The sequence below is a fragment of the Pholcus phalangioides genome, unplaced genomic scaffold (genome assembly GCF_987345545.1).
Source record: "Pholcus phalangioides strain wild (caught in Gottingen) unplaced genomic scaffold, Ppha-v1.0 ptg000172l_1, whole genome shotgun sequence".
NCBI lineage: Eukaryota > Metazoa > Arthropoda > Arachnida > Araneae > Pholcidae > Pholcus > Pholcus phalangioides.
This window is the reverse complement of record NW_028301637.1, coordinates 7,197,255-7,223,115: the sequence shown is the minus strand read 5'-3', so window position 1 is coordinate 7,223,115 and position 25,861 is coordinate 7,197,255. Positions and strand designations below refer to the sequence as shown.

Below are 25,861 nucleotides of genomic sequence, written 5' to 3'. Positions count from 1 at the left end.
TGGGAAAAGGTGAGTATATTTGTTGGCTGGAATATTGTATGGAAGTCAAATTTCTGTGTCAAATGTGTCATCAACATACCTGATCCAAAGTTTGAAGTGGTGGATCAGGTATGTTGATGACACATTCACTTTAGTTGATGAGACTGATGTCAATGTCACTGAGTTATTCAATTTTATGAATTCTATTGACCCACATATTGAATTCACCTATGAAATGGAAAAAAATAATATACTGCCTTTTCTCGACGTGCTCATTAAAAAGACAGACACTGAATTTCATACATCTGTGTACCGTAAGCCATTCGCTATCTCCATGCCACCTCATGCAAAATCCTTTCATCCTCCCAATCAGAAACTTTCGGCATTTTCTTCTTTTGTTCATCGAGCACTAAAACTTTGCAGTGATTCAGCCTCCCTCCAGAATGAACTCAATATCCTTCGTGACATCGCTTCTAATCGGGGTTTTTCACCTTTTATCATCGACAAGGTCCTCAGAAAAATGACCCAGACATGCACCACGAACCTGCTCCCAGCTGACTCAAAACAGTTTTCTAATACCGTTGTTCTTCCATTCGTTTCTTCAAGTTTCGTGATCTCTTCTATCTTCAAGAAATTTGACTTCCATGCAATATTCCAGCCAACAAATATACTCACCTTTTCCCATCTGAAAGATCCTATCTCACCCTCCAAAGAATCTGGTATCTACTTCATCCCATGCAAGAATTGTGAAAATGGATATATTGGCCAAACTAGAAGAAATCTAAATATTCGAGTTCTCGAACACCGAAAGCATGTTGAGAAGGGACGGACGGATAATTCGGCTATTGCCCAACACTGCTGGCAACATTCACATCATTTTGATTTTGACAAAGCATTTGTTTTTAAAAAAGCAACACACAATTCGGAATTGAATTTTCTCGAGGGATACTTCATCAGAACATGCCAGAATTTCCTCGTTAATGATGGAAGAAACACACCACCTATTTCGTCAGCTTGGACAGGCTTTATTAACCTCAGTCGTGAAAAAACTTTCAACACTTTACAACAGATGGCTCCCCAATTCGCATCCAAAGACCACTCGGACGCAGCAAATACAAAGGCGAACTCTTCGGACGACCAGACGTAAACATCACTCTTCATTCGTGTGAGTTCTGACCACGAGGTCCTGATGACGGCTCTCCATTGAAGAGCCGAAACGCGTCGACCATTCGACCAGTGTAATTTATTTGTCTTAAAAACGTGGCAATTTTTGTATAAATTACTCTTATTGTTAAAAGAACGCATAAAATAGCTTCATATAATAGTTATTTGCACAATATTTAAAAAAAAAATCATAATGAGAACACACAAAATTTTTAATATAAATCATCTGAATCTGCCTTATTACGGTGACGGTTGATATGATAAAAACCAACAGAGCTCCAATCTTATTTGTCTTACTTTCTAAACTACATACACCTGGTTCATATTCCTCCTCCGAACTGCTAAGGAATTGGTACATGTTAGAATGTGTGTATACATATTTTTTTGATTCTCCGAAGATCTTTTTTCAATTTTTTCCCTGAAGTCTAGGCTTTAAGAAACTGTGGCATTCAATATTTTTTCCTTCTCTCTCAGGTTTCTTTTCTTTTTTTTTTTTATTCTGGAGGGATGGGTGGGTGAGTAGCAACAGAAAAAAACAATGTCAATGTGTAGCCGCTCTACATTGGGGAAGACATTATATGGATGGGACAAAAACTATTTAGCTTGAATGAACAAAAAAAGAACTTTTCTTTCACTGCTTGTGTGGACCTTTATCTATAATAGGATCATGTGATAATTCTTAGAAGAGGTGTTAACCACGGCATTAGGGAGTCCTCTTAGGAACAATATTGGTTTTCCTTAGAAAGGACATTATCTTTCCCCCTCCCCCACATTGTGGAGCAGGCCCATAGGCTGTTGGATCTTTGACGGGTTCACAAGCCAGAGTTTTTACGGTAATGGGAGGGAGGTCTGTGTAATGTGAATTTATAGCAGGGAAAAACAATGGTGGTGATTGCCCTAGGCTGTCTGCTCTGTCAGCTCCATTCTTGTGGGGACAAGGTGAAAGGGCACCATTCCCCCCCCCCCCCCCCCGTGAAGGAAGAAAGTTTTTTTTAATTATCAATTTTTTTTTCAATTGTCATCTTTACCGACTAGCTATAGCAAACGACAAAATCATACAGTACGCTTGTGACAGAACCAGGCTGGAATGTATGTTCTGAGTGAATGTGTGTCCCTAACATATCTATGTTGTAGAGTTGCTTTTGTTTCGTGTTCATGCTGTCATCTGTCTTACATTGTCTGAAGTAAAGATGGAATTGCTTAAATTTTCATGTTATGTGAGTGTCGTGTTGTGGGTCTGCCTACTCTCTGTGGAGAGACTTTTTGAATGGGAGACCGGCTCGCATTTGTACCTCGAAGCTGGAAAACCGCCACCAAGGTGATAATTTGGTATTGACGCCTAAAATTTCATTTGTGTAGTTACTAAATTGCAGGCTAAGAGCAGCACAAAATGTTTGGAATTTATAGCAGCACTTCTGTCAACATGAAAGAGTGCCACTATGCCCTAAACAAGGCAAAAGAAGCATTATTTTTGGACCTTTTTCTTCGAATAAAAACTTTTAGATAGCTTAGATTTTAAACTTCTATTTAGCCTAGATTTTTTTCACAATTCATCCAGTCCTGCCTTATACGTGCCTCTATAATAGGAAACACAGTGAAAAAGCAGTTCTACTCAAGCATGGCGTATAGTTGCTATTACTGCCTTATTAGGATAATGTTAACTGAGTAATGAAATTTTTGTTAACAAGAGAACCTTCTGACTCCCTATTTTGTCTTCCATGTTTATAACAATAACTTATAGAAGAAAAAATTGGTCTGGTTCAATCTTAGCTTCATAATATGCAAGAAAATAAAACTTTTAACAAAAAAAATATAACGTAAACCAAAGTCACATGATAACTATAAACAAATTTTTTCCTATGTTATAATATTGGTCCCTTCTCTACTTGGCAAAAGTGATGCTAATACCAGAATGGTAACATTATCTGATTTTAATAACGGCGTTGACTGTATAGACCTATACATTTTGTATAAAACGGCCAGATTAGTTATGCAGTGTCCATCTTCTCATTGTAAGCATTTTTAGATAGAGCGTTCATACATAGGTTCTTATCTTCCTAATCTTTCTTTTTTTCCAACTATACCAAGCTCAAACAAATACAATGCCACAACACGCAAAATGCCCAACAAGGTGGCTGAGAAAAAGACGCCCATAATAAATATGAATGTCATATATTTTAGAAGTACAGCAACCAAATTAAAAACTGAAATTATAAACAATATATATACATGATGAAATATCATATACAATGCCCATAAAGAATACTTATGGTTGTCTAATTCTAAGTATGGATAACTGCTCGATTTACCCTAACATGTTTATCGTATTTTTTTTTAAACATGTCGATTTTGTTAGCTTACCCATGGTGGTAGTAAATTCTATTCCATTTATTAATAACCCTATTAGAGAAAAATTCCCTGCGACACCATAACCTCGCATTGTCCCTTACCAATCGATACTGGTGTCCCCTTGTAAAAGCAGTTGATTGACGGCAAAATAAATCATGGTGCATCCTATCCATACATTTGATGAAATTTAGCATTAAATTTCATTTACATCCATAAGCATTACATCCATAAAATTTTGAACACTTTGATCATATCTCCCCGACATCTGCGTCCATCCAATGTAAACATATTCAAAAAATGAAGTGTTGCTTCATGACTCAAGCCGCATGTGCCAACGAGGACACGCATATCTTTTCTCTGCACCACTTCAACCAAGTCCATGCCCCTCCGTAGGTATGGTCTCCAAAGCCTTACAGCAGAAGAATGACTTTTTAGGAGAACGCGAAGACAACTTTTTGAAAATAAAACTGAGCATTTTATTCATTTTTTTACCACTTCTGAGCAATGTTCTGAAAACCTAAGCCGCTCGTCAATGAGAATTCCCAAATCGGTCACCCTAGTTGCATCCGGGATAGTGACACCATTCAACTCATAAGAGAAACGTGGGTTGTTCGAACCAAAATGAGCAACCATGCACTTGTTAATGCTAAATTTCATGCTCCATTCATTTGCCCATGTTCTGGTTTTGTTCAAGTGAGTCTGGAGTGAATCCCTATCACTTTCATTCCAAACTACCCCTATTAGCTTCATGTCATCTGCAAATTTGCTAACAATCCCATTGACACCCTGATCGTGTTTATCGATGAAAAGTGAAAAAAGTATAGGAACCAAGACACTTCTTGAGAAACTACACTAGTAACACTTGTCCAATCAGAGAATTCCCCGTTCACCATAACCCGTTGTGACCTATCTCTCAACCACGATTCTATCCAATTCAGCAAGTTGCCCCCAATCTCGTGTAACCGCTTCAAGGGTTTACCATGTTTGATCCGATCGAATGCCTTCTGGAAATTAAGGTAAACATCTACATTATTGCCCTTATCCAAAGCCTTCATCATGTGATCATAGAAGCAAGGGATGTTAGTTACACATGACTTCACCTTCCTGAACCCATTCTGATTATCCGACAATACATAATTCTCGTCTATCCACTTCACCAATTGCTTTTCGATAATAATTTCCAAAATTTTCAAGAGGAACTCATCAAACTCACTTGACAATAATTGGGCACAGCTTCTCTACTACTCTTTTTAAATATCAGAACAACATTAGCAAGTTTACAATCCCTTGGGACGATACCCTCAGCAATTCATTAGCACATTCTCTGAGGGCCCTGAAATAGATATCTGGTCCTGGTGATTAGCTCGCACATACATTTTTTTGAAGATTTAGGACCTCCACATCTTCCACTTGAATATCATTGAGGATTTTATTACTCCAAGCAACACCCGTATATTGAATACCATTCTCTCTAAAAACCAACGCGAAAATTCATTGAAAGCACTAACTACACATGCCTACATTACTCTCTACCCTAGACCCTCCTATCAAGAGTGGGCCAGCTGTCCTCTTACATCCATTATTGACGTATCTAAAAAATGATTTTGGGCGAGAGCCAATGTTATCTGCTAACCAAGATTCCACTTCCATTTTACTATTCTTTATCGCTTTCTTCAGTACCCTTCTTTTATCAGTGAACAATGACAGAACCATCCGTGAACCATAGGGGACGTGGTGTACAAACACTCTTTTTTCGAACAATGGGAACAACGTCAGGCAAAACAGAAGATAGCTTTGTACTAAATTCTTCCCGTTAACTTACCACTCCAACTGATTCCAACCATCGAGCTTATATTATTGGAGGGAGCATCCAGCTGCTGCAACAGCATAGACATCAAAAGCAAGGAAATCACGTGACTCTGTGAAAACAAAGTTTGTTTGCCCATAGAAATGTACAGTTCGGTCTCTAAATAATAGGTTTTAAAGATTAAAAAAATGATAGAGAACTCGTCTAAAGATGAATAAAGATTAAATTGTTTATTTCATTAATACTGGAATAATTTCTTTCGTTAATGCTGAAAATTCTGGAATTACCTTTCATTAATTTTAGAATTACCTCTTTCATTGATTTTGGAATTATCTTTCATTAACACTGGAATTAAAACTTTCAATTATTTTTGAATTATCACTTCATTAAGGCTGAAATGACCTCTTTCATCGATTTTGGAATTCTCTCTTCCATTAATTCTATAATTTTTCTTTCATTAATTTTGGAATTATCTTTCCTTAATTCCAGAACTATTATTGGAACTGAAATTATGTTTCATTTAAACATTTTATTTTTTCTTTCTTTAATTCTGGAATTATCTTTAATTACTCTCATGAAAGGAATGCCACATGCGACTCATGAAAGGAACAAATCTAAATTAAAGAAACAGAAATGAATTGATCTGCCTGTTTTTACTTTAAAAAATGCTTGATTAAAGCTGCGGAATTTCTTCAATGTAATTTATATGGGCCCACATAATTAATTCCAAAACATCCTAAACTATATGGATTGATGCAATTGGATCAATTGGACAATATGCAGACATTAAATCTCATTTTCATGCTTGGGAAGATATAAATAAAAAGCTAAAATGGATGTTATATTGCATGGATATCCACCTCAAAAGTAGGTCCGGCATAGGCGGAGATAGACTTGGAAGTCTGGGAGGCACGATGATAATGATGTCAATTCATATATTATACATTAGATCAGTTGACTCTACCTTTGACACTGGGGGGGGGGCGCACTACGCCGTCCCCCGTCCCCCCATATCTCCGCCCATGATGTCGGGCTCATTTTATATTTAATTTTCTGGGCTTCGTATTTCTAAGCGAACTCTATTTTAAAAATCAAAAATTCAATTTTTTAAATTATTGATGTGGCGGAAAACCCCACTAAATTTCGCATTTCTATGTTAAAATCAGCAATTTTAACATTGATCTCTATGGGGATCATGTTTGTTTTCACCGAGTCACGTGATCTTCCGACAGAGATGTTGGAGGACACTGTTCTCAGCACTGCCAAGGTGGAGACAGCTGACGTCATACTCCCTCTAATAATATAAGCTCGATGATTCCAACAGATCTTTGAAAACTTCTGCTACCCTTTCTCTCAAAACATCAAAGTTAGTTCTCCCGAAAACTAGGAATTAGTCTTTTGTTATCAACCTTACCCAAAGAAAACTTAGTGAAAACTGACAACACTATGATCACTGGAAGAAAACCCATTCCCCACCAAAACATGTTCAACAACATCCTCGGAACTAGTGAGAACTAAATCCGAAATAGCAGTACCCCCAGCGGCTTCTGATACATGCTGATACAAAAAATTATCGGGCACCAACTTTTCTTTCATATTGATCTCTAGCTGAAAGATTCTCCCAATCTATACCCAAGTAATTGAAAAATCCCCTAGTATTACAACCCGCTTACGCGTGTAGGAAATTTCATCATGAAGATTTGGCAATGTAGTTTGGATCCGTATTCGGTGTATTGTAACTTAAATACTGTGGCACTCTTTTTAGTTATGTCTCTTGTTATAATGTTAAAAAGAGATATTCATGGGTCGCTTCAAGCAAGAGAAACTATTGTTTTTTTTTAATTTTTTCATGTATATATTTCTCATAGCACTTCTGTTGATGGAGTTCTGGGTGATGTGAAGAAACTGATAACCCAAGAATGGGTTAAGCAGTTGTATTTGAAGCGCCAGGTGATTCCCAACTCTGAACCAGCTGAGTACGAATATACGTGGGGACATCGAACGAACCGTGAGGTTGACGTCAGCGAGATAGACTCTTTTTACCGCAACGTAAGACAAATTTAACTTTTCTAAAATCAGAACATTTTGTTAACAGATGATTTTGCATAAGAATTCTCCCTCAATCATAAGTTTTTTTTGTTATTTGGAAATGAGTTGCATCCCTCCGTGGTCTCTTTCTAGCGGCATTTTCTTTCTGTGATATTTGAACCATGTGTTCAACTCCATATAGCTGCTGCATAATTTTAGTATAATATTTTTAAAAGTAAATCTATCTCCATATCAGTGTTTGTTTCTGTCCTAGCAGGTTTGAGAGTTATATTCATTCATTTTTTGCCGTCATACAAATTACTTTTCCAATTTATTCATTTTTGCTAGTTGTTAAAATTATATCTGCCATTGATTTATTGATGGTCTGCAAATTATTTTTCCCGCTGATTTATTTTTAGCCGCTGCAAAATATTTCTCCTACTCATTTATTTTTTGTTGATCGCCAAATTATTTCTCTCATGAATTTATTTTTTACTTAAGCAAATTATTTCTCCTACTTGTTTATTTTTTTGCTGGTCTGCAAACTATTTCTTTCATTTGCAGTTTAATCTCAATAATAATGAACTTCAAGAGACCAGAACCACTTTGTTATAACGAAATTTCATTATAAAGGAATTCCAAGTTTTTGCATTTTTTTATGTATACTTTTCTGGGGGATTAGAAAAGTGTTCGTTAAAACGAGATTTTCGCTGTAACAGTATTTGTTATAACAGGGTTCGACTGTATTTACTTTCTATCCATAAAAAAATAATGAATCCATAAATGAAATAAAATTTCATTTATTTACTTTCTTAACTCTATTTTTTTGTCAGTCTGCAAATTATTTCTTCTATTTACTTAATATTTCTCCAAATTACTTTGTTCATCTGTCCTCAAATCATTTTTCCCATGTTTATTTTTTATTGGTTCTCAAATTGTTTCTTCCATTTGTTTATTTTTTCTCCAATTTAGATAAGGATTAGAAAAGTGTTCGTTAAAACGAGATTTTCGCTGTAACAGTATTTGTTATAACAGGGTTCGACTGTATTTACTTTCTATCCATAAAAAAATAATGAATCCATAAATGAAATAAAATTTCATTTATTTACTTTCTTAACTCTATTTTTTTGTCAGTCTGCAAATTATTTCTTCTATTTACTTAATATTTCTCCAAATTACTTTGTTCATCTGTCCTCAAATCATTTTTCCCATGTTTATTTTTTATTGGTTCTCAAATTGTTTCTTCCATTTGTTTATTTTTTCTCCAATTTATTTTTTTCCGGTCCACAAATTATTTCGCACTTTTTTTGGTGCTCTGGGAAATCATTCAACTACATTTACCAGTCTGTAGCTGTTTAAAAGTTGAAGAACCCTGGTCTAAACCAGGGCCCCAAAAAGTGAAATAGACATCTAACGCATTTCGGTTTTCTCATATTGAAGTGGTCTTCATCCCGCTCACTTTTGATTACCAAGACTACTATACGGGTGCATGATTTTTATTTTTTATGGTTATTAACAGGGGCCGTATTCAGGTAACATTTGCATTGTGTTGTACTTTTTCTCTGCCGGGGTATTTTTACTAGTTTGTGTGAATTTTTCACTTCTTTTTTTATTTTTTATTTTTATTTTTGATTGAAGGTTTAGATAAGGACTTTGTTATTTTGATAGCATTCTCTATTGTTTTTAGACTTTTTCAAAACTTATTGAGTATTTTTGATTCAATTTTTCTATATCAACAGCATATTGTTATTAATTACTGATGTAATTCATAAATTTCAAAAATATAAATTTTCCTTTAATTCAAGTGCAGAAATGCCAACTTTTCGGATTTGACCCGGCAATGCTGGGTTTCACTACATTCTCAGGGCTTCCGGATTATCAGTTTGTATTGCCGGCTTTCGATTATTGCCATCAACTTAAAAAGAATAAACTTGAAAGGGAGGAAGAGAATATATTGAGTTTGCTGCCACTATTAATTTTTTTAGAAAGCATACCCCATCCACATTACGTGAAAAATTCTTGCAACATCTTGCCTCCTAGACTCCAGACACGGCAGTCTGTATGAAAGATGTTCAAAGCCATCTAAATCTATGAACATGAACAAAGATGGTCGCCCGTTCACATTAAAAAAACAATACATATATATGTGTTGTTTAATCGTAAAACTGCTGGTTGATGATTCAATCAGTTTTTTTTCCTCTATTTATTTTTATGCCGGCCATATTACGTAGCAGAATTTATAAAAAATCAGGATCTATATGCCAAAAAATACAGGACATTGCCAATCATGGAAAAAATTCCTAATTTATTGCTGATGTGAGCGGGAAATTGAGGGCGTCTGCAAATCCGTCATTTATAATGATTTCATGGAGGAAAAAATTGAACATGACGAAAATGTCCAGCATTTGCCTCGGAGACAGATGATGTGGACGGTCAAACACCCACGGAAATTTGCGGAACAGGTCCAGGCTCCCCAGAGCCAGAATTAATTCAAAAATTAAAATTTCTTACACGAAACTTAATATTAGCATCCACAGGTTTGAAACACTTCTGTCACTCGCTGTTGTCCTGTAAATTTTCAGAAATTCATGGGTGCATCGTTTATAAAAACTGGATATTTGTTTTGAATAGTCGGACACCAAATGATAAAGAAAAATACAGCTGTGTCATGTTTCGGAAAATATGGGTAATATGGTTACCTTATGCATTACTTGTCTTTATTCTTGTTATTGTCCATAAAAAGTTTTAAACGTTCACAAGTATGGTTGCCAGATTGTAAATTGCTGGATTTCAGTATGAAAGTTTCAGGAAAGTTTTCTAAGGTTAGAAGGTCTGCAAATGTGTGTCTATCTATCTTTTCTTTTTTGCTTTAATCTCAATTTTGAAATTTTCTTAATTCAGGTTACTGGTGCTAATGACCCAGACGATTTACTGGAAGCACCCAGTAGTCAGCCAGATGTTAATATGGAGGGGGACTGAACTTTGCTGTGATTGCGAAATGAATTACTGTTATTTCTTCATAATGATTTGGAACTTCTGTATCATATGTAAGATATTTTGTAAAAATTGTCATATACATTTTTTTGTCACATTCAATGTATAATGAGATGAAATAAAGCATTTCTTCAGTACAAAATATGACTGTATGTGCAGAAATATTATATTTGCATTCGAAATCTCTAACTACATTAGTTTTTCTGCATTCAGTGTCAAGATCTGCAATATGGAGTTGACTTTCAAGTGTGTAGAGGTAGAAATACTGTATATGGATTTAAAGTGGTTGGTTGAGTTGTGAAACAATTGTGTATAGTAGCACCATCTGTTGTAAAAACATATGACGTTGTGAAGGATGCAGTGCCGTCTTAACGAATGGGCCCACCCGAGCACCTCAAGATAAGATGGGGCTCACAAAAATGAGATCCGGTTGAAATTTTCTAGGATTTACCATGTATGGCCTCCGAAAAACCACTTGGCCCATGATACTCTTAAGACGGCCCTGGAAGGATGCGTGCATTCTCATTACTACATTTTAGGATCTAATAAAACTCTATTGTGGCTTTCACCGTGGTAAATTTACATTGGCATGAACATTACATTGATACTCAAAATTACATTGGCATGGTTACTAGATTCAAAACATAGGAATGAGGACCCATGTGCACTCACTCTTGAAAACAGCACTTTCTGCTACTGTTTATGCATCATACAACAGATGTTGTCACTTTACCTTTAAAAAAAACTGCTGCAATGATTGTTTTTTGTTCAAAATAGAACCATTTTCAATATATAATTGGTTTTTTTTACAGGGGTGCTTTTTAATGGTGGATAATTATTAAGGAATCAGGCATTGAGTGTTCTTTCACTTGAGCGATTGTGATGCCCAAATGGGAGGGTGGGGCCTCATGAGTGCATGGAGGAATCCAAAAAAATTAGATGCGGTGCTATGATTTTTAAAAGTACAGGGTGATTATAGTTAAAGTTCCCATACTCTCTGAGTAGTTTTTCTCAAAAACTGCTAATCTGAATACAGCCAAATTTTTTAGATATCTTAATGAGACCATCAGGGAGGCCAGGTAGATGGAATCCTATAATATTACTTAGCCAGAGGGATGGGCAAGGGAGCGGTTGAGACTACCATGGCCCCCACTGCATACTGAAGCAAGGCCCCAAGCCAGACTTTTATCTGGCCCTTTTATAGTGAATTTATAGCATGAAACAACAAAAAATAGTGGCAATTGGGGGCTGGGACCATATAAAAACTAGGTAACTCCCTTCCCATGGCATTGTTGAATGAACAATGGTATTCTCGAGATAGATTTTTTTTTTCCTTGAGCTGTTTTCGGACTCTTCTTGATACTCATGTAATGGAGCATGCGAGACTAGCCAGAATAACATCTTCTCTTTTCTTGGAGATAACATGGGTTCTCATTCTCTGAATTTCGGTGGTGATTGCTATACAAGTTGTATAAAAAATATATAAACACCTACACACATACTGAAGCGGGGGCCCCTAGGCCGGAATCCAAGGTCGGAAATACTGGGGGAGGGGTCCTCAGCGTCAAAAGTAAAGCTGACTGATAATGTATTTGCGTATATATGAATTGGCATCATGCGCCCCCAGACTTTCAAGTCTATTTCTTCCTATGCCGGGATCTTTTGCAGGTCCCCCTGGTAGGACTTTTCATGGGCCCTTTGTATAGTTAATTCATAGAATGAAAAAAAAATGACTGGGCCCTGCCTACTATATAGAGGTTTTTGTTTTTCAGAATAGCATAAAGAATGAAGACATGAGCTGGTAAACTTATTGTATTGGGTCCCCATACAGTGCCCCACACACACATTGGTAGGAGGTCTTCCCTCCAATATTTTCAATGACTTTATGACTATCCTTTTTTAAACTTTTTTTTTCAACTAAAATCCTAAGAAAAGGATGAAATTTCGGTATTTAAATATGAATGGTCATTTCAAAAATTTATCTTATTGAACGTTTTCTATCGTAAAATTCATTATATTACACAATTTCATGTAGTGTTTGAGTGCCCATCATTGGCAATTTCTCTCATTTTTGGTGTAATTGGCCCCAGACTCTGCCGCGAAGCTAGGCTGGAAGAGATCTCGGCAACGGGATAAGTCCAGTGGCAAAGTTCTGGCGTTCATTCATTCATGGTGTAATTGGCCAAGTCCCGTATTTTGTTTGAAGAAATATGGTCAATTTACGAATGAGAAAAGTTAAAAACGCTAATATCACAAAAAAAATTATTTCAGTTTTTTTTAATCATAAATAATAATTTTTGTCAATATAAATTATGCAAAGCTCTTTTAACAGTAATACATCATGCCTATAAATATACTTAATTCTGACGAATCAACGCAGCGGATAGAAACTTGCATTACATTGTTCATAAATGTTGACGAATCAAAAAACTCGTCTTACTTAAGACGTTTTATATTTTTATAGAAGATTCAAATTCATTAGCTGTTTTTCAAGGTTGTCTGTTCCATGTTCTCCTACCCACATTTCTCCCACCATTGAATGTTATACACTGCTTCCGTGGGCACGTTTCCATAGTTTTATTAGTTTTTATTTTGTCATCGTATCCCCGCCATCACATCACCCTCCCGTTTCTCTCTCTCTCTCGCATTGGCGGAAAAAGGACTCGAATGTTATCCCTAAGTAAAATGGCGTCAGACCAGCAACAAAATAGTGTACAGGAGACCGAGTTGACGATGTGCGACGTCCTGGAAGAAGAGAAAGAGCTCGAGGAAGACGCCAAAGCCGTGCTGGGAGACAGCGACGACACGAACTGCACCTACGACGACGGGTACGTGCCCAGACAGGCCCTGTACGCGTGCGCGACGTGCACCAAGGAAGGTTGCGTACCGGGAGGTATCTGCCTGGCGTGCTCGTACGCCTGCCACGAGAACCATGAGCTGATCGAGCTGTACACGAAGCGCAACTTCCGCTGCGACTGCGGCAACGAGGCCTTCCCCAACACGCCCTGCCGGCTGTGCCCGAGGAAGGACGGCAGGAACGCCGACAACTCCTACAACCAGAACTTCAAGGGGGTCTATTGCAGCTGTAGCAGACCCTACCCGGATCCGACGGATGAGACACCTGACGAGATGATCCAGTGCATCATGTGCGAGGACTGGTACCACGGTAGACACCTGTGTGGGACCGTCCCGGATGACGAAGACTTCGGGGAGATGATCTGCGTGTCATGCATGTCGCTTCATCCTTTCCTGTACATGTACAAATCCCTCTTCGACTCGGAACGGATAATATCCGTTGATGATGTCAAGGCGGAGTCTCCCATCAAGCGAGAAACCGCATCGACAAGCAGCTGCGCCAGTGTCACTCGTCCTGCCAACGGTGTGAAGGTTGAGGCGAAAGATTCTAAACCTCCTTGCGAGACGCTGGTGAAGGATGAAATGGGATCCGTGAAGGTCGAAGGAACGAAAGATTCTGAGGCTTGCCGGTTGAAGGCTGATCGGTCTGGATCGAAAATCGAAGAGAAGGGACCAGCTTTTCTACCGGAGGGTTGGCGTCGAGAACTCTGCCGTTGTCAGGAGTGCATGGCGATGTACAGCAAGGAGGGTTGCTCGTACCTGTTGGATGACAACGACACAATCAAGGCCTACGAGGACAGGGGCAAGTGGCGTGACGGAGGGGAGTCACAGTACGATAAGGGTCTATCAGCGTTGAGCAAATTGGACCGGGTGAAACAGATCGAGGCGATCCATGAGTATAACAACATGAAGGTCCAGCTGAAGGACTACCTGAAGCCGTTCGCAGATGCCAAGAGGACGGTCTCCGTGGACGACATCAAAGAGTTCTTCGACGGTATGCAGCAGCAGAAGAGGCAACGCGTTTCGTACGTCGTGCCACAGTTTTGCCGCTGAAGTGTCGCAAAAACTTTTTCTGGTGTCATAAGTTGACGCCATATGGAACTGAAAATGCACTTTCTTTTTCATTTTGTGTCATCAGAACATTTTTTATAGCATTCATTGTGGAATTGGCTCACGTTTTTTCTTTTTATTACTGATGTGTGTGTTTTTGTTATTTTTTTAGATTTTGATTGGATGATGGCATTTTTGTTGAAAATGTTACTTTTTTGTAAAAAAAATATGGGGTGTAAACGATTTTAGCACGAAACATCTGGTTGTTGTTGTGTGTGATTATGTAGTGTATATATACGTATTCGTACATCAATGAAGGTAAGACAGGACTCGAAAAATCTGTAAATTCCCGATGTACGGTATACTATTGTATGGCAAATATTTTTTGTTGTATTCCTGGCCTAACATGGTGCCATTTGCTAGGGTTACCCATTAATGTTTGAACTCCAGGGAGGATACTAGCAAGTAACGCTAAGTTGGGTTGGTAAATTCCTAATGTACAGTATACCAATGTTTGACGAGACTTTTCTAATTGCCACATTCTATTCTGCACTATTTGCTTATGTTACCCAATAACATTAAAAGCTCTCCGGGAAGATGGTGTTGGTGGCATATTGCTGTTTTGGTGTAGTTGGAAACTTGGCGCCAGCAAAGGAAACTGTGTTGGAATCGGTTGAAATTTTTTCAGTGTATTCTTATTATAGTCTATTAGTGTTTGGTGGGGGGGGGGGGGTTATTATCGGACACAATTTGGTGTTATTTGCTAGGGATACCGATAGGTTAATAGGATTACCCAGTAATGTTCAAAAACTCGCCAGGAATGATAGTGTTAACAAACATAGATGTTAATGAATCCCATATTTACGATTTACCTTTTGTCGCCAAGTTTCTGACTACATCAAAACAACAATATGTTGCAAACATCTTTCTTCCTGGAGTTAAGTGCTGTGGATACATACATGTGGGAGCCAGAGGTTTATTCTGTGTAAGGCGGAACAAGAAGTGACGTTTACTTCTGTGTGTCCAATCTGAGAGCTCATTAGTGACAAGTGGATGTGCAAGAATTGATAAATTAAATCAGGACTCTGATTAGCCGAGTTGGTATAGTATAAAATTGGTATCACGGAGGTTAGTGGTTCTAATCCTGACTCAATTTTTTTTTTCCTTTCTTGCGTCTCTGATTTTGCGGATGATTACAAATTTAGGGACGTGCTGTATAACCCAGATATTTGGCTTCTTGATATTTGGGTACCAAACACATCCGATTGCCCAGAATAAAAGTCGCCAAGGTCTGACAGATACTATTGTCACCGAAAAAAAAAATCTCCAGCATAGCAAACAAAAACAGAAACCAACAATAATATATTCTCTGTAAAGAATAATAAAACCCAGACAATGAAATAACAAACCGATCGAGGCACTTTTAAATATTTCTTTGCAAGACTAAAATCGGAAGACGTGACTAAGGGAGGAATTCCCCGAAAATAAATATATATCTGGAAAAATGCAAACTGACAGTATGCTGTATAATCCAGATAATATCCTAGTGCCAAAACAATGAAATGACACTTTTTCAAATGTTACACAAAGGAAAAAGATGCCATTTGAATAGCCTGCTCTGCTAGTGCCACCTGGAATGGATGATTCTAGAAGCAAAAAAAGTTACGGCGATCCAGAGTCATTGATGCCCTTGGCAATCTGGGGTATACTAAACCTTTCCACCACCACCGATTTATTTTTTCTTTGTTCTTGTATTCGAAGCTGATATTACAAATGCAGTCATCTCTCCAGAGGGTTGTCTTAATGGCAATTCATTTGTAATTGTACTGTTTATTTTCAAACATTACAACAAGCCGTTGCCATGAATTAATCAAATTTGCTGTACATCAAATAAACGTCTGGTGTCACGTGTCTCTGGCAGGTATTCATTCTTTTTCTAGTTGCGAGCACTGCCTATGCCTGAATTTAATTTTAACAGATGTGCAATTGAAATTTTAATCAAATGCTTCCGCAAGCATGAAATCCAATAGGAGCATTGAGCACTTTTGGTGCTTCAGGGTGAGCGCAGTGGTGCACCCGCGTGCAATGCATTGAAGATGGCTGCTCTTTGAGATCTAAGGATCTCTGTTAGTCTTCTGTTGTATTCCAAATGAACGTCTGGCTCCATATCCTCTGCCATGTTTGTATTCGTACAAAAAATTAAGTTATGACAGAGCTTGATGAATCTGTGAATTCCTAATATACTGTTTGGCGACAAATTTTTTTCGTCTCCGGACCCGATTCAGTGTTATTTGTTAGGGTTAACGGGACAATAAAATTACCCGATAATGTTTAAATACTCCAGGGGGGGGGGACTGTTGGTGGCATAGCCCCGATTCTGGAGACAGCCCCCAAGCCAGTCTTTTTGCAGGCCCTGTATAGTGAATTCATAGCATGAGAAAAACAAAATGGTGGTATTAGTTCCGGGCCCACCCTTGTAGGGGGCGTAGTTGGCAACATATTGCTATTTTGAAATAGTCGAACACTTGGTGGCGCAAAAAGAAACCATACGTTGGGAATTGTTTAACAGATCTCAATCTAAATTTACAGATTGGTTGATTAATTCCCAACATATAGTTTACTTTTTGTTGCCAAGTTTCAAAAATAGAAATATTTTGCCAACACAATCCTCCCCAGAGAGTTTTTAAACGCTATTAGTTATAGATCGTATTGTCCTGTCTGCAACCCTGTCAGACCAAACACGATCCTGTAACCCTAGCGCACAGTACTAAATCGGGACTGGTGATAAAAGAAATCGCATATTCAGTGTCATTTGTAAGGGTAATAGGAACACCTGTGAGAAACATCTGTTTTATCACCAGGGGAAGAGTGATAGATGTTACCGTTTCAGTGTAATCAAGAGTTTGGTGGCATTTTTTCAATTCCCAAATTCGATTTGGTGCTATTTGATAGACTTAATGGCTTGAAAATTTATTAACCAATAACGTGTTAAAAACTAACTATGGCGACATATTGCGGTTTTAGTGTCTCGAAACTTAGGCAATGAAAAGGTAAACTATATATATGTTGGGAAATGACCTACAAGTCTCAAATGAAAGGTTGATTTTCTATATCTTCAGTGCCAACATCAGTATTTGCTCGTTTTGGCCACAACATTAGTTAATCATTTCTTTCGTAACTTCAGTTTTTTAAGTATGATTTTTCATAGTTTCCGGTATGCAGTGAAACCCCTCAGATGCTTTTTTGTACAGCCAAATATTTCTCTTGTATAATAATAGTGTGCATTTCAACCCCCCCCCCCCTTAAAAGGAAATGTTTTTATGCGTGTCCGTTAAAAGAGGTTTTACTGTATGTTGATTGTTGCATATTACCACATATTAGATTCATTTGTGTGATAAATTGTATTTTCCGGCATGTTTATCTGCTGTTTGTTGGCCATCTTGAGTCTGCAAAAGCACTGATCGCTTGGCGCAAAAGAGGTAGCACTAACCACACTTACGGAAAATGAACTGAACTGTGTTTTGGTTTTTCCATTGATATGGAAAAAAGGGTTATAAGTCCCAAGAAATGCGAGAAAAAAATTAAGTGGGGATGCTTTTCTTCCAAAACCGAATGTCAGTATCCAGAGCAACAATTTCATTGTGATTTGTCGAGCCCTGAGAGTCAGGAACACTCGCTAACAGCTGATCAGATTATGCGTTTATTGCCAGATTGCTGTTTTGGCATAGTTTTACCGGACTTGCTGTTCAAACATTTGGTCTCTGTAGAATCATTAAGAAGCACCTTGCCCTGTGTTCAAGATAATTTGCAAAAGTCTGTGTTCTTACTTTATATGCCGTTAAATCATAGCCATGTCTAGTTCTTTTGTGGGGAGGCGGCAATATCTGGATCACTGTTTCTTGATCTTTTTTCCCTCGTGGCCCTCCCTTCAACCATTTTTTTTCTGGATAAGTTCCCCTGGATTGAGAACCACTGGTCTAGATAATGCTCCCCCAAATATATTTACCATATATTTAAAGTACCATACATTACCATACATTAAAATTTACCATACATTAAAAGTTCCATACAAAGGGATTACACGTTAATTTGTGATTAGAAATAATGCCAAACTCGTAGCACCAGAAATCTGTGAGACATGTGGTGGTGTTACATCAGGATTCGACTGTACTTGTGTATAAACCATTCGGAAATATAATTTGTTACCCTGTTTCTGTTGGCACGAGTTTGTTTTTCTAATGGGACCGGGTGATGTGTATATTCGCTATATCATGACTGGTTGATCGTATCTCGTTTCATTCAGATATTTCATAATGTCTCGTTAATATAAGCACTCATTGTGTAAATTAATATTTCTCGGTTAATAGGTCATACATTTGATTTGTTAAAATGTGTGTGTTCTTCACGGTATAATGTGGATTGAATGTATTCTTTGTTCCAGCACAATTATTCATAAATTGATGGTAGTATTTATGGCTGATCACAATTCAAAACAATCGAAAAAGTATATGATTGCCGTTTTCATCCAAATTAATTTCATTGATTGTTGTCAAATTTCTGTATCCAATGTATATCAGATTTCTATTTCCAATTGTGGGTTTGAAGCTAAAAAGTGCATTTTTCGAGTGAAATTTCCCCATGTGTTGAGTTGTTGTTACATTGTTTCTTTTTTACATGTCTGAGCATTTTGTGTGTGTACCGCTGTTTCATTATCGCCAAGTGTTCCTGTAATGTAGAATTTTGTAAAGTTCTCTTTATTCAAATAAAAAAAACTCTGAAAATGCGTTGTAAAGCATCCGTCTGGTTTGTGTGTTTGGTTTTAATACTGTTTGTTTTGAGTTACTGTGTGTATGTTAACTCGACTTGCAAGTGATGCGAATGCCGCAAAATGCCCAATGAGGTGGCTGAAAAAAGAAAGATGCGCATAAAAAGTATGGATATCAGGTATAAGAGGAAAAATGTAGCATTTCCATATTTGTCACCCTGAACTGTATCCAGCTTATGTCTCCTCCTCCCACTGTCTTCAAGTCACTCACATACTCTGACACCCTCCTGGTCACTCTTTTGAGCACTCCTATGCTTACACACTCCTAAGTTACTGACAAAGAGTAAGTGTGGACACAATGTCAAAAAAAAAAAGCTGATTCAATAGCAGGGGGGGGGGGGCATCTGACGAGAGAACGACGTACTAGCATATAGTCACATCCATATCCCTTTCGATTGACAGTTTATGCTTGAGTGATATTTCGTTCTTCATTGTTGCTGAGAGTATCGCCCCAAGGGATTTGAAACTTGCTAATGTTGTTCCAATATTTAAGAAGGGTAGTAGAGAAGCTGTGTTCAATTATCATCCAATGAGTTTGGCGAGCTCTCCCTGGAAAACTTTGGAAATTATTATCAAAAGGCAGTTTGTGAAGTGGGATAGACGAGAATAATGTGTTGTCGGATAATCAGCATGGATTCAGAAAGGGAAAGTCATGTGTGACTAACCTCCGTTGCTTCTATGATCACGTGGCGAAGGCTTTCGAAAAGCCTTTTTGCCCTTTCGAAGGAACAGGCAAAAATGTGGATGTTTTTTACCTAGATTTCCAGAAGGCATTCGATCAAGTCCAACATGATGAACCATTAATGCGGTTACACGAGATTGGGATTGAGAGCAACTTGCTGAATTGGATAGAATCGTGGTTGAGAGATAGGTCACAACGGGTTATGGTGAATGGCGAATTCTCTGGTTGGACAGGCATCACAAATGTCCTTGGCCCCGTACTTTTTTCACTTTTTATTGATAAACTTGATCAGGGTATCGATGGGATTGCTAGCAAATTTGCAGATGATGTGAAGCTAATGGGGGTAATCGGGAATCAAAGCAATGGGGAGTTGCTCCAGACCAACTTAAACAGGATTGTAGCATGGGTAAATGAATGGAGCATGACGTTTTAGTGTTGACAAGTGCATGGTCACTCATTTTGGTTCGAACAACCCACGGCTCTCTTACGAGTTGAATGGTGTCACTATCCCGGTTGCAACTAGGGTCACCGATTTGGGAATTCCCATGGACGAGTGGCTTAGGTTTTCTGAACATTGTTCAGTGGTGGTCAAAAAATTGAATAGAATGCTTGGTCTCATTTTCAAAAAGGTCTCTTCTTGTTCTCTGAAACTCATTCTTCCACTTTTCAGAGGCTTAGTTCATCCTGAACTGGAGTACACTGTAAGATTTTGGAGACCATACCTGCAGAGGGACATAGACTTGGTTGAAGGCGTGCAGAGAAGAGCTACGAGTGGCCTTATTGGTACACAGGGCTTGAGTTATGAAGCGAGACTTCATTTTTTTGAATATGTTTACATTAGATGAACGCAGGTGTCTGGGAAATATGATAGAAGTGTTCAAAATTTTCAGGATGGACTATGAATTATTAGTACACCGTTAATAGACTGCTTTTACAAGGGGACACCAGTATCTATTAGTAAGGGACAATTCTAGGTTATGGTGTGTTGCAGGAAATTTTTCTCTAATAGGGTTGTTAATAAATGGAATAGCTTACCCCCGAAGGTACTAAATTCTAACAAAATTGACACGTTTAAGAAGAAATACAATAAACATGTTGGGGTAAATCGAGAAGCTATCCATTCTTAGAATAAGACAACCATAAGTATTCTTTATGGGCATTGTATAATATCTTATCATATATGTATATATATTGTTTGTAATTGCATTTTTGATTGGGTTGCTGTGTTTTTGAAATACACTCATGTCCATAAATTAAGGATAATTCAGAATCACACGGAAATCGAAATCTAAAGTAAAAATTTCACCTGTAGAATTATCACACACATCTGCAAGAATGATATGCAAATTTCAGGAAGCCACCAGATGATGCCGATAGTACGTCACAATGACGAAAGTGTAAGAGGGGGCAGTGGCGTCGGAGCCAGGGGTGCTGTGGGTGCTAGAGCACCCACGGAAGTATGTAGAACGGGTCCGAGCACCCACAGAATTGATTCGAAAATCGAAATTTCCTACATGAATATCAAGACGGGCACCCACAGGTTCGAAACACTTCCGACGCCCCTGAGAGGGGGGTATATAAAGAATGATGGCAAAGAAGTGAAATTGTTCACAAGAGTTCTGTAAGGTGCTCAGTGTCATAAGCGAATAGTTATGACACAGAGGACGCATGTGGATGATTTTTTACATGGTAGAATTATCGGCCGCTTGGAATGTGGGCGTACTCAGATGGAAGTATCCGAGGAACTTGGAATTTCCCAAAGTGTCATCTCTAGGCTTTGGCAACGATTCCAAGATAACGGAAATGTCAGTAGACGTTACAGTACAGGTCACCCCGAGTTACAACGCCGAATGAAGACTGGTATTCGGCAGTAACTGCCAAGAGAAGTAGATGGAGCACAGCATCCGACCTGTCTCGTTAGCTATCTGCAGCCACAGGTACCACAGTTTTAAGGCAAACTGTGTACAGACGTTTGGAAGATATTGGTCTATATGCTTGCAGGCCTGTCAGATGTGTTCCGCTCACGGCAACTCACTGTCGGCAGCGATTAGCCTGGAGTAGAGAACATGCAATGTGGACATCGTCACAGTGGGCTTGTGTGATGTTTTCCGACGAGTCCAGGTTTAGCTTGCAGTTTGATTCATGTCGGACTTTCATATGGAGAACGCCAAGTACACGTTACCAGCAAGACAACATCATTGAACGACACCGTTATGGTGGTGCAGCATTGCTCGTTTGGGGTGGAATTTTACTGGGTTCCAGAACAGATCTGCATGTTCAAACTGGAACCATGAAAGCCCAAATTTATCTTTTCTGTGGTGCCCAACTTCAAGATGCGAATGCGAGCCGATCTCTCCTTTAAAAAGTCTTGCCTCATAGAGCAACAGATCTACAAACAGTACAAATGTAATTCAATCATAACACATCACTCACTTCACTTCTGAAATATAGATGGCGGCTCTGAAAGATCAAGCACAACACTACATATGCACTCAGACTGTTAGGTACACACACAATTACACTTCCGGCACAACTCACTAGGTAAATCGCCTAGAGATGGTGATAGACCTGAGTTGTGCTCGGTTGAAAAAAAAGGAAAGTGTGTGTAAGTAATATATATATTTAAATACAGGTGGGAGCAGGCGTGTCTCGTACCCCAGGCGCTGGACCAGAGGGGATGGAAATTTTATTCTCAAACCTCTCCAACATTACAAGGAGGGAGCAGACACATCCCGTGCCACAGACCAGAGGGGGTGCAAATTTTATTCTCAAACCTCTCTAACATTAAAAGAGGGCGCTAAAATGCACACTTGTCCCAGGTGACCCAGTGGCGGATCATGATTTTGGGAGGCCCCAGGCGCAACCTGATCTGGAGGCCCCCCTATCAGGGGCGGATTAAAGGTAGGGACTGTCAACCCCCCCCCCTTCCCCCCCGAGAGCAGAAAAATTAAATGGAAAAAAAAATGTTTTCTACGTTTTTGACTGAGTAACAAACCAAGAAAATAAATTTGCTTAAAAAAGGGGGGAAATTCAGAATTTTTTCCAAAAAAAATCAGAACCGTCCTGAAAAATTGAACACATTGTCACAACCACCGCCCCCACCCACAAATTTGCGTTTATCCACCACTGCACCCTTTTGGCCCTAATAAGAACGAGATGGTTCACTAAAATGAACAATATTATGAAAATCATAACTTTTTTTTTATTTTTGCATCACCAAAACCATAAACACAAAAATAAGATAAGGAAATATAATGATATTCTCTGGTACTAGATGAAAAATAATCACACTCCCATTAAAAAAAAAAGTCACAGTAAAATTCTGCATCATATTTTTAGTAATCTAAGATGTCCGCCCTGGTGCCTTCAGCCACACGGCAAAAATGGAGATCCGTCATAGTTTTAGTAATTTAATATTACTGATTAATAAAGATTTGATAATATCTCAAATATAATATATTTGATTTGATATAAAGATACTGATAATATTTAATAGAAAAACATTTCTTCAATAGAGGGAAGAAATTATATCAGAGTAAATATAAGAATTATATTTTTAATGGAAGAAATTAGTTCAGAATGAATTAAAATTATTGTCAATGAAAGAAATTATTTAAAAATTTTTTTTTAGAAATTATTATTTTTTATTTGTTTATTCTATTTTATTTTTACTATTATTATATTATTATTATTTTCTCTTTCAGCCACCTCGTTGGGCACTCTGCCTGTTGTGGCCTTTGCCTTTGTATTATTTGTATTCAGAGTGAATAAAAATCTTCTATATTATGCCCCCCCCCCCCGTTTCGTTTAATAACGAAAAATGCCACAGTATAACATTGTGGCCCGCGTACTTTATAAAATGTTTCAATATGGCCTGCTATGCCTCAAAGGTTGAAGACCCCTGCAGGGGTCTAGGTCAATTCGTCGCGATCAACTTGTCGCACGACAATTCGTCGCAATCAATTTGTCGCAGCGTCAATTCGTCGTGCTACAAACTCGTCGCGGTACAAATTTGTCGCAGAGTCAGTTCGTCGCGGTACAAATTTGTCGCAGAGTCAGTTCGTCGCGGTGAAAATTTGTCGCAGACTCATTTCGTCGCGGTACAAATTTGTCGCAGAGTCAGTTCGTCGCGGTACAAATTTGTCGCAGAATCAGTTCGTCGCGGTACGAATTTGTCGCAGAATCAGTTCGTCGCGGTACAAATTTGTCGCAGAGTCAGTACGCCGATCAAATAAATTTTCAAAATTAAATTTTCACCGTATAAGCCGCACTCCCGCTTTCTGGCGGGATCTCCATTTCTCGCAGCGAGGGGCGTTGGGCGAACACACCAAGATGATAAATTACGATAAAATAAATTTTCAAAATTAAATTTTCACCGTATAAGCCGCACTCCCGCTTTCTGGCGGGAACTCCATTTCTCACAGCGAGTGGCGTTGGGCGAACACACCAAGATGATAAATTACGATAAAATAAATTTTCAAAATTAAATTTTCACCGTATAAGCCGCACTCCCGCTTTCTGGCGGGATCTCCATTTCTCACAGCGAGTGGCGTTGGGCGAACACACCAAGATGATAAATTACGATAAAATAAATTTTCAAAATTAAATTTTCACCGTATAAGCCGCACTCCCGCTTTCTGGCGGGATCTCCATTTCTCGCAGCGAGTGGCGTTGGGCGAACACACCAAGATGATAAATTACGATAAAATAAATTTTCAAAATTAAATTTTCACCGTATAAGCCGCACTCCCGCTTTCTGGCGGGATCTCCATTTCTCACAGCGAGTGGCGTTGGGCGAACACACCAAGATGATAAATTACGATAAAATAAATTTTCAAAATTAAATTTTCACCGTATAAGCCGCACTCCCGCTTTCTGGCGGGATCTCCATTTCTCGCAGCGAGTGGCGTTGGGCGAACACACCAAGATGATAAATTACGATAAAATAAATTTTCAAAATTAAATTTTCACCGTATAAGCCGCACTCCCGCTTTCTGGCGGGATCTCCATTTCTCGCAGCGAGGGGTGTTGCGGGAACACACCAAGATGATAAATTAGGATCAATGCCCATCCCAAAGCACAATTTGCCTAAGGGGTCATTCAAGTATTACGTCAGGATCGGGGAGGGAGTTTCGGATTTGTTGACTTTTGATGGCGGGGGGGGGGGTTGAAGGTCGCTTACGTCATCAACCACCCCTTTTTGAAGATATGAAATATTCTAAGCTTCTGGTGAAATTTTGCTGACGGGGGAGGGGATGGGGGTCAGTGTTTTGCTGATTTTTGCTGACAAGGGGGAGGGGGTCAAAAATGGCTGAAAATCTGCTCACGTAATACTTGAATGGCCCTAATTCACTATTGAATATGTATCTGCCATGTAGGGAATACATCTTTGAGGAATTTTTTACCGACAATATATCTAAGGCTAGCATTACACTATGAAAGTGTTCTAAAAGTCCTTTTATAAAACTTGAAAAATTCAACCAATAAGATTATCGGTTGCATTTGCTCGAATGTAACCTATGAACTTTATTGGTTGGATTTTTTGAGTTTTTAACTTGAGCAACTTATCCGGTGCAAATTAAATTTTGAAAATGTATGTGATCGCAATTTATCATCTCGGTGTGCGCCCCAACTCCCCTCGCTACGAGTAATGCAAATCTCGAGAGAAAGCGACAAGTGTGGCTTATCCGGTGAAAATGAAATATTAATTAAATTAAATTATTAATTATTTCAGGTTCTTGTGGAGATACTGTAGTGGTTAATGTTGGTGGGAGTCTCGATTCCACATGGGACAGATACAAATTTACACTTAAAGACAGCCTCCGCTGTACTGTAATTTGGGGAATATCATAAACACCGACATTTTTTTACAGAATTTTAAAATTTTATCATAGAAAAAATGATTTTTTTAACATTTACAATAATTAAATAATAAAACATTAATATCAATTGTAATTTTAATTTCGATGTAATTTCGATGATTTTTTTCGAAATGACAAAAAAAAAAATTTAGTAAACTGTGTGCATTTCTTGATGGAAAAAAACTTTTCTTCATGTTTATTTTTTCACGTATGAGACAAAAAAACCTACATACAGATCGCGTGACGAGTTGACTCTGCGATAAATT

General features: G+C 38.3%; 2 protein-coding genes across 4 annotated transcripts in view; both read left to right on the top strand.

The window, feature by feature from the left end:
- Nucleotides 1-10,463, top strand: part of MAGE (necdin, MAGE family member) — a 51,049-nt gene extending 40,586 nt beyond the window's left edge. For 2 of the 3 annotated variants that reach the window (XM_089255835.1, XM_089255834.1), the window contains 2 exons: nucleotides 7,168-7,348; nucleotides 10,229-10,459. In XM_089255835.1, coding sequence (XP_089111961.1) covers nucleotides 7,168-7,348; nucleotides 10,229-10,306 — 259 coding nt within the window. In that variant the 3' untranslated portion in view covers nucleotides 10,307-10,459. Of the gene's footprint in view, nucleotides 1-7,167; nucleotides 7,349-10,228 lie in introns of all 3 variants that reach the window. The other variant, XM_089255836.1, reaches the window with a different exon arrangement.
- A 2,379-nt stretch (nucleotides 10,464-12,842) lies between these two features.
- LOC149063646 (putative E3 ubiquitin-protein ligase UBR7) lies at nucleotides 12,843-19,009 on the top strand. The gene has a single exon (XM_089255770.1). The coding sequence runs from the start codon at nucleotides 12,989-12,991 to the stop codon at nucleotides 14,228-14,230; it is 1,242 nt and encodes a 413-aa protein (XP_089111896.1). The 5' UTR covers nucleotides 12,843-12,988; the 3' UTR covers nucleotides 14,231-19,009.
- The last annotated feature ends 6,852 nt before the right edge of the window (nucleotides 19,010-25,861 follow it).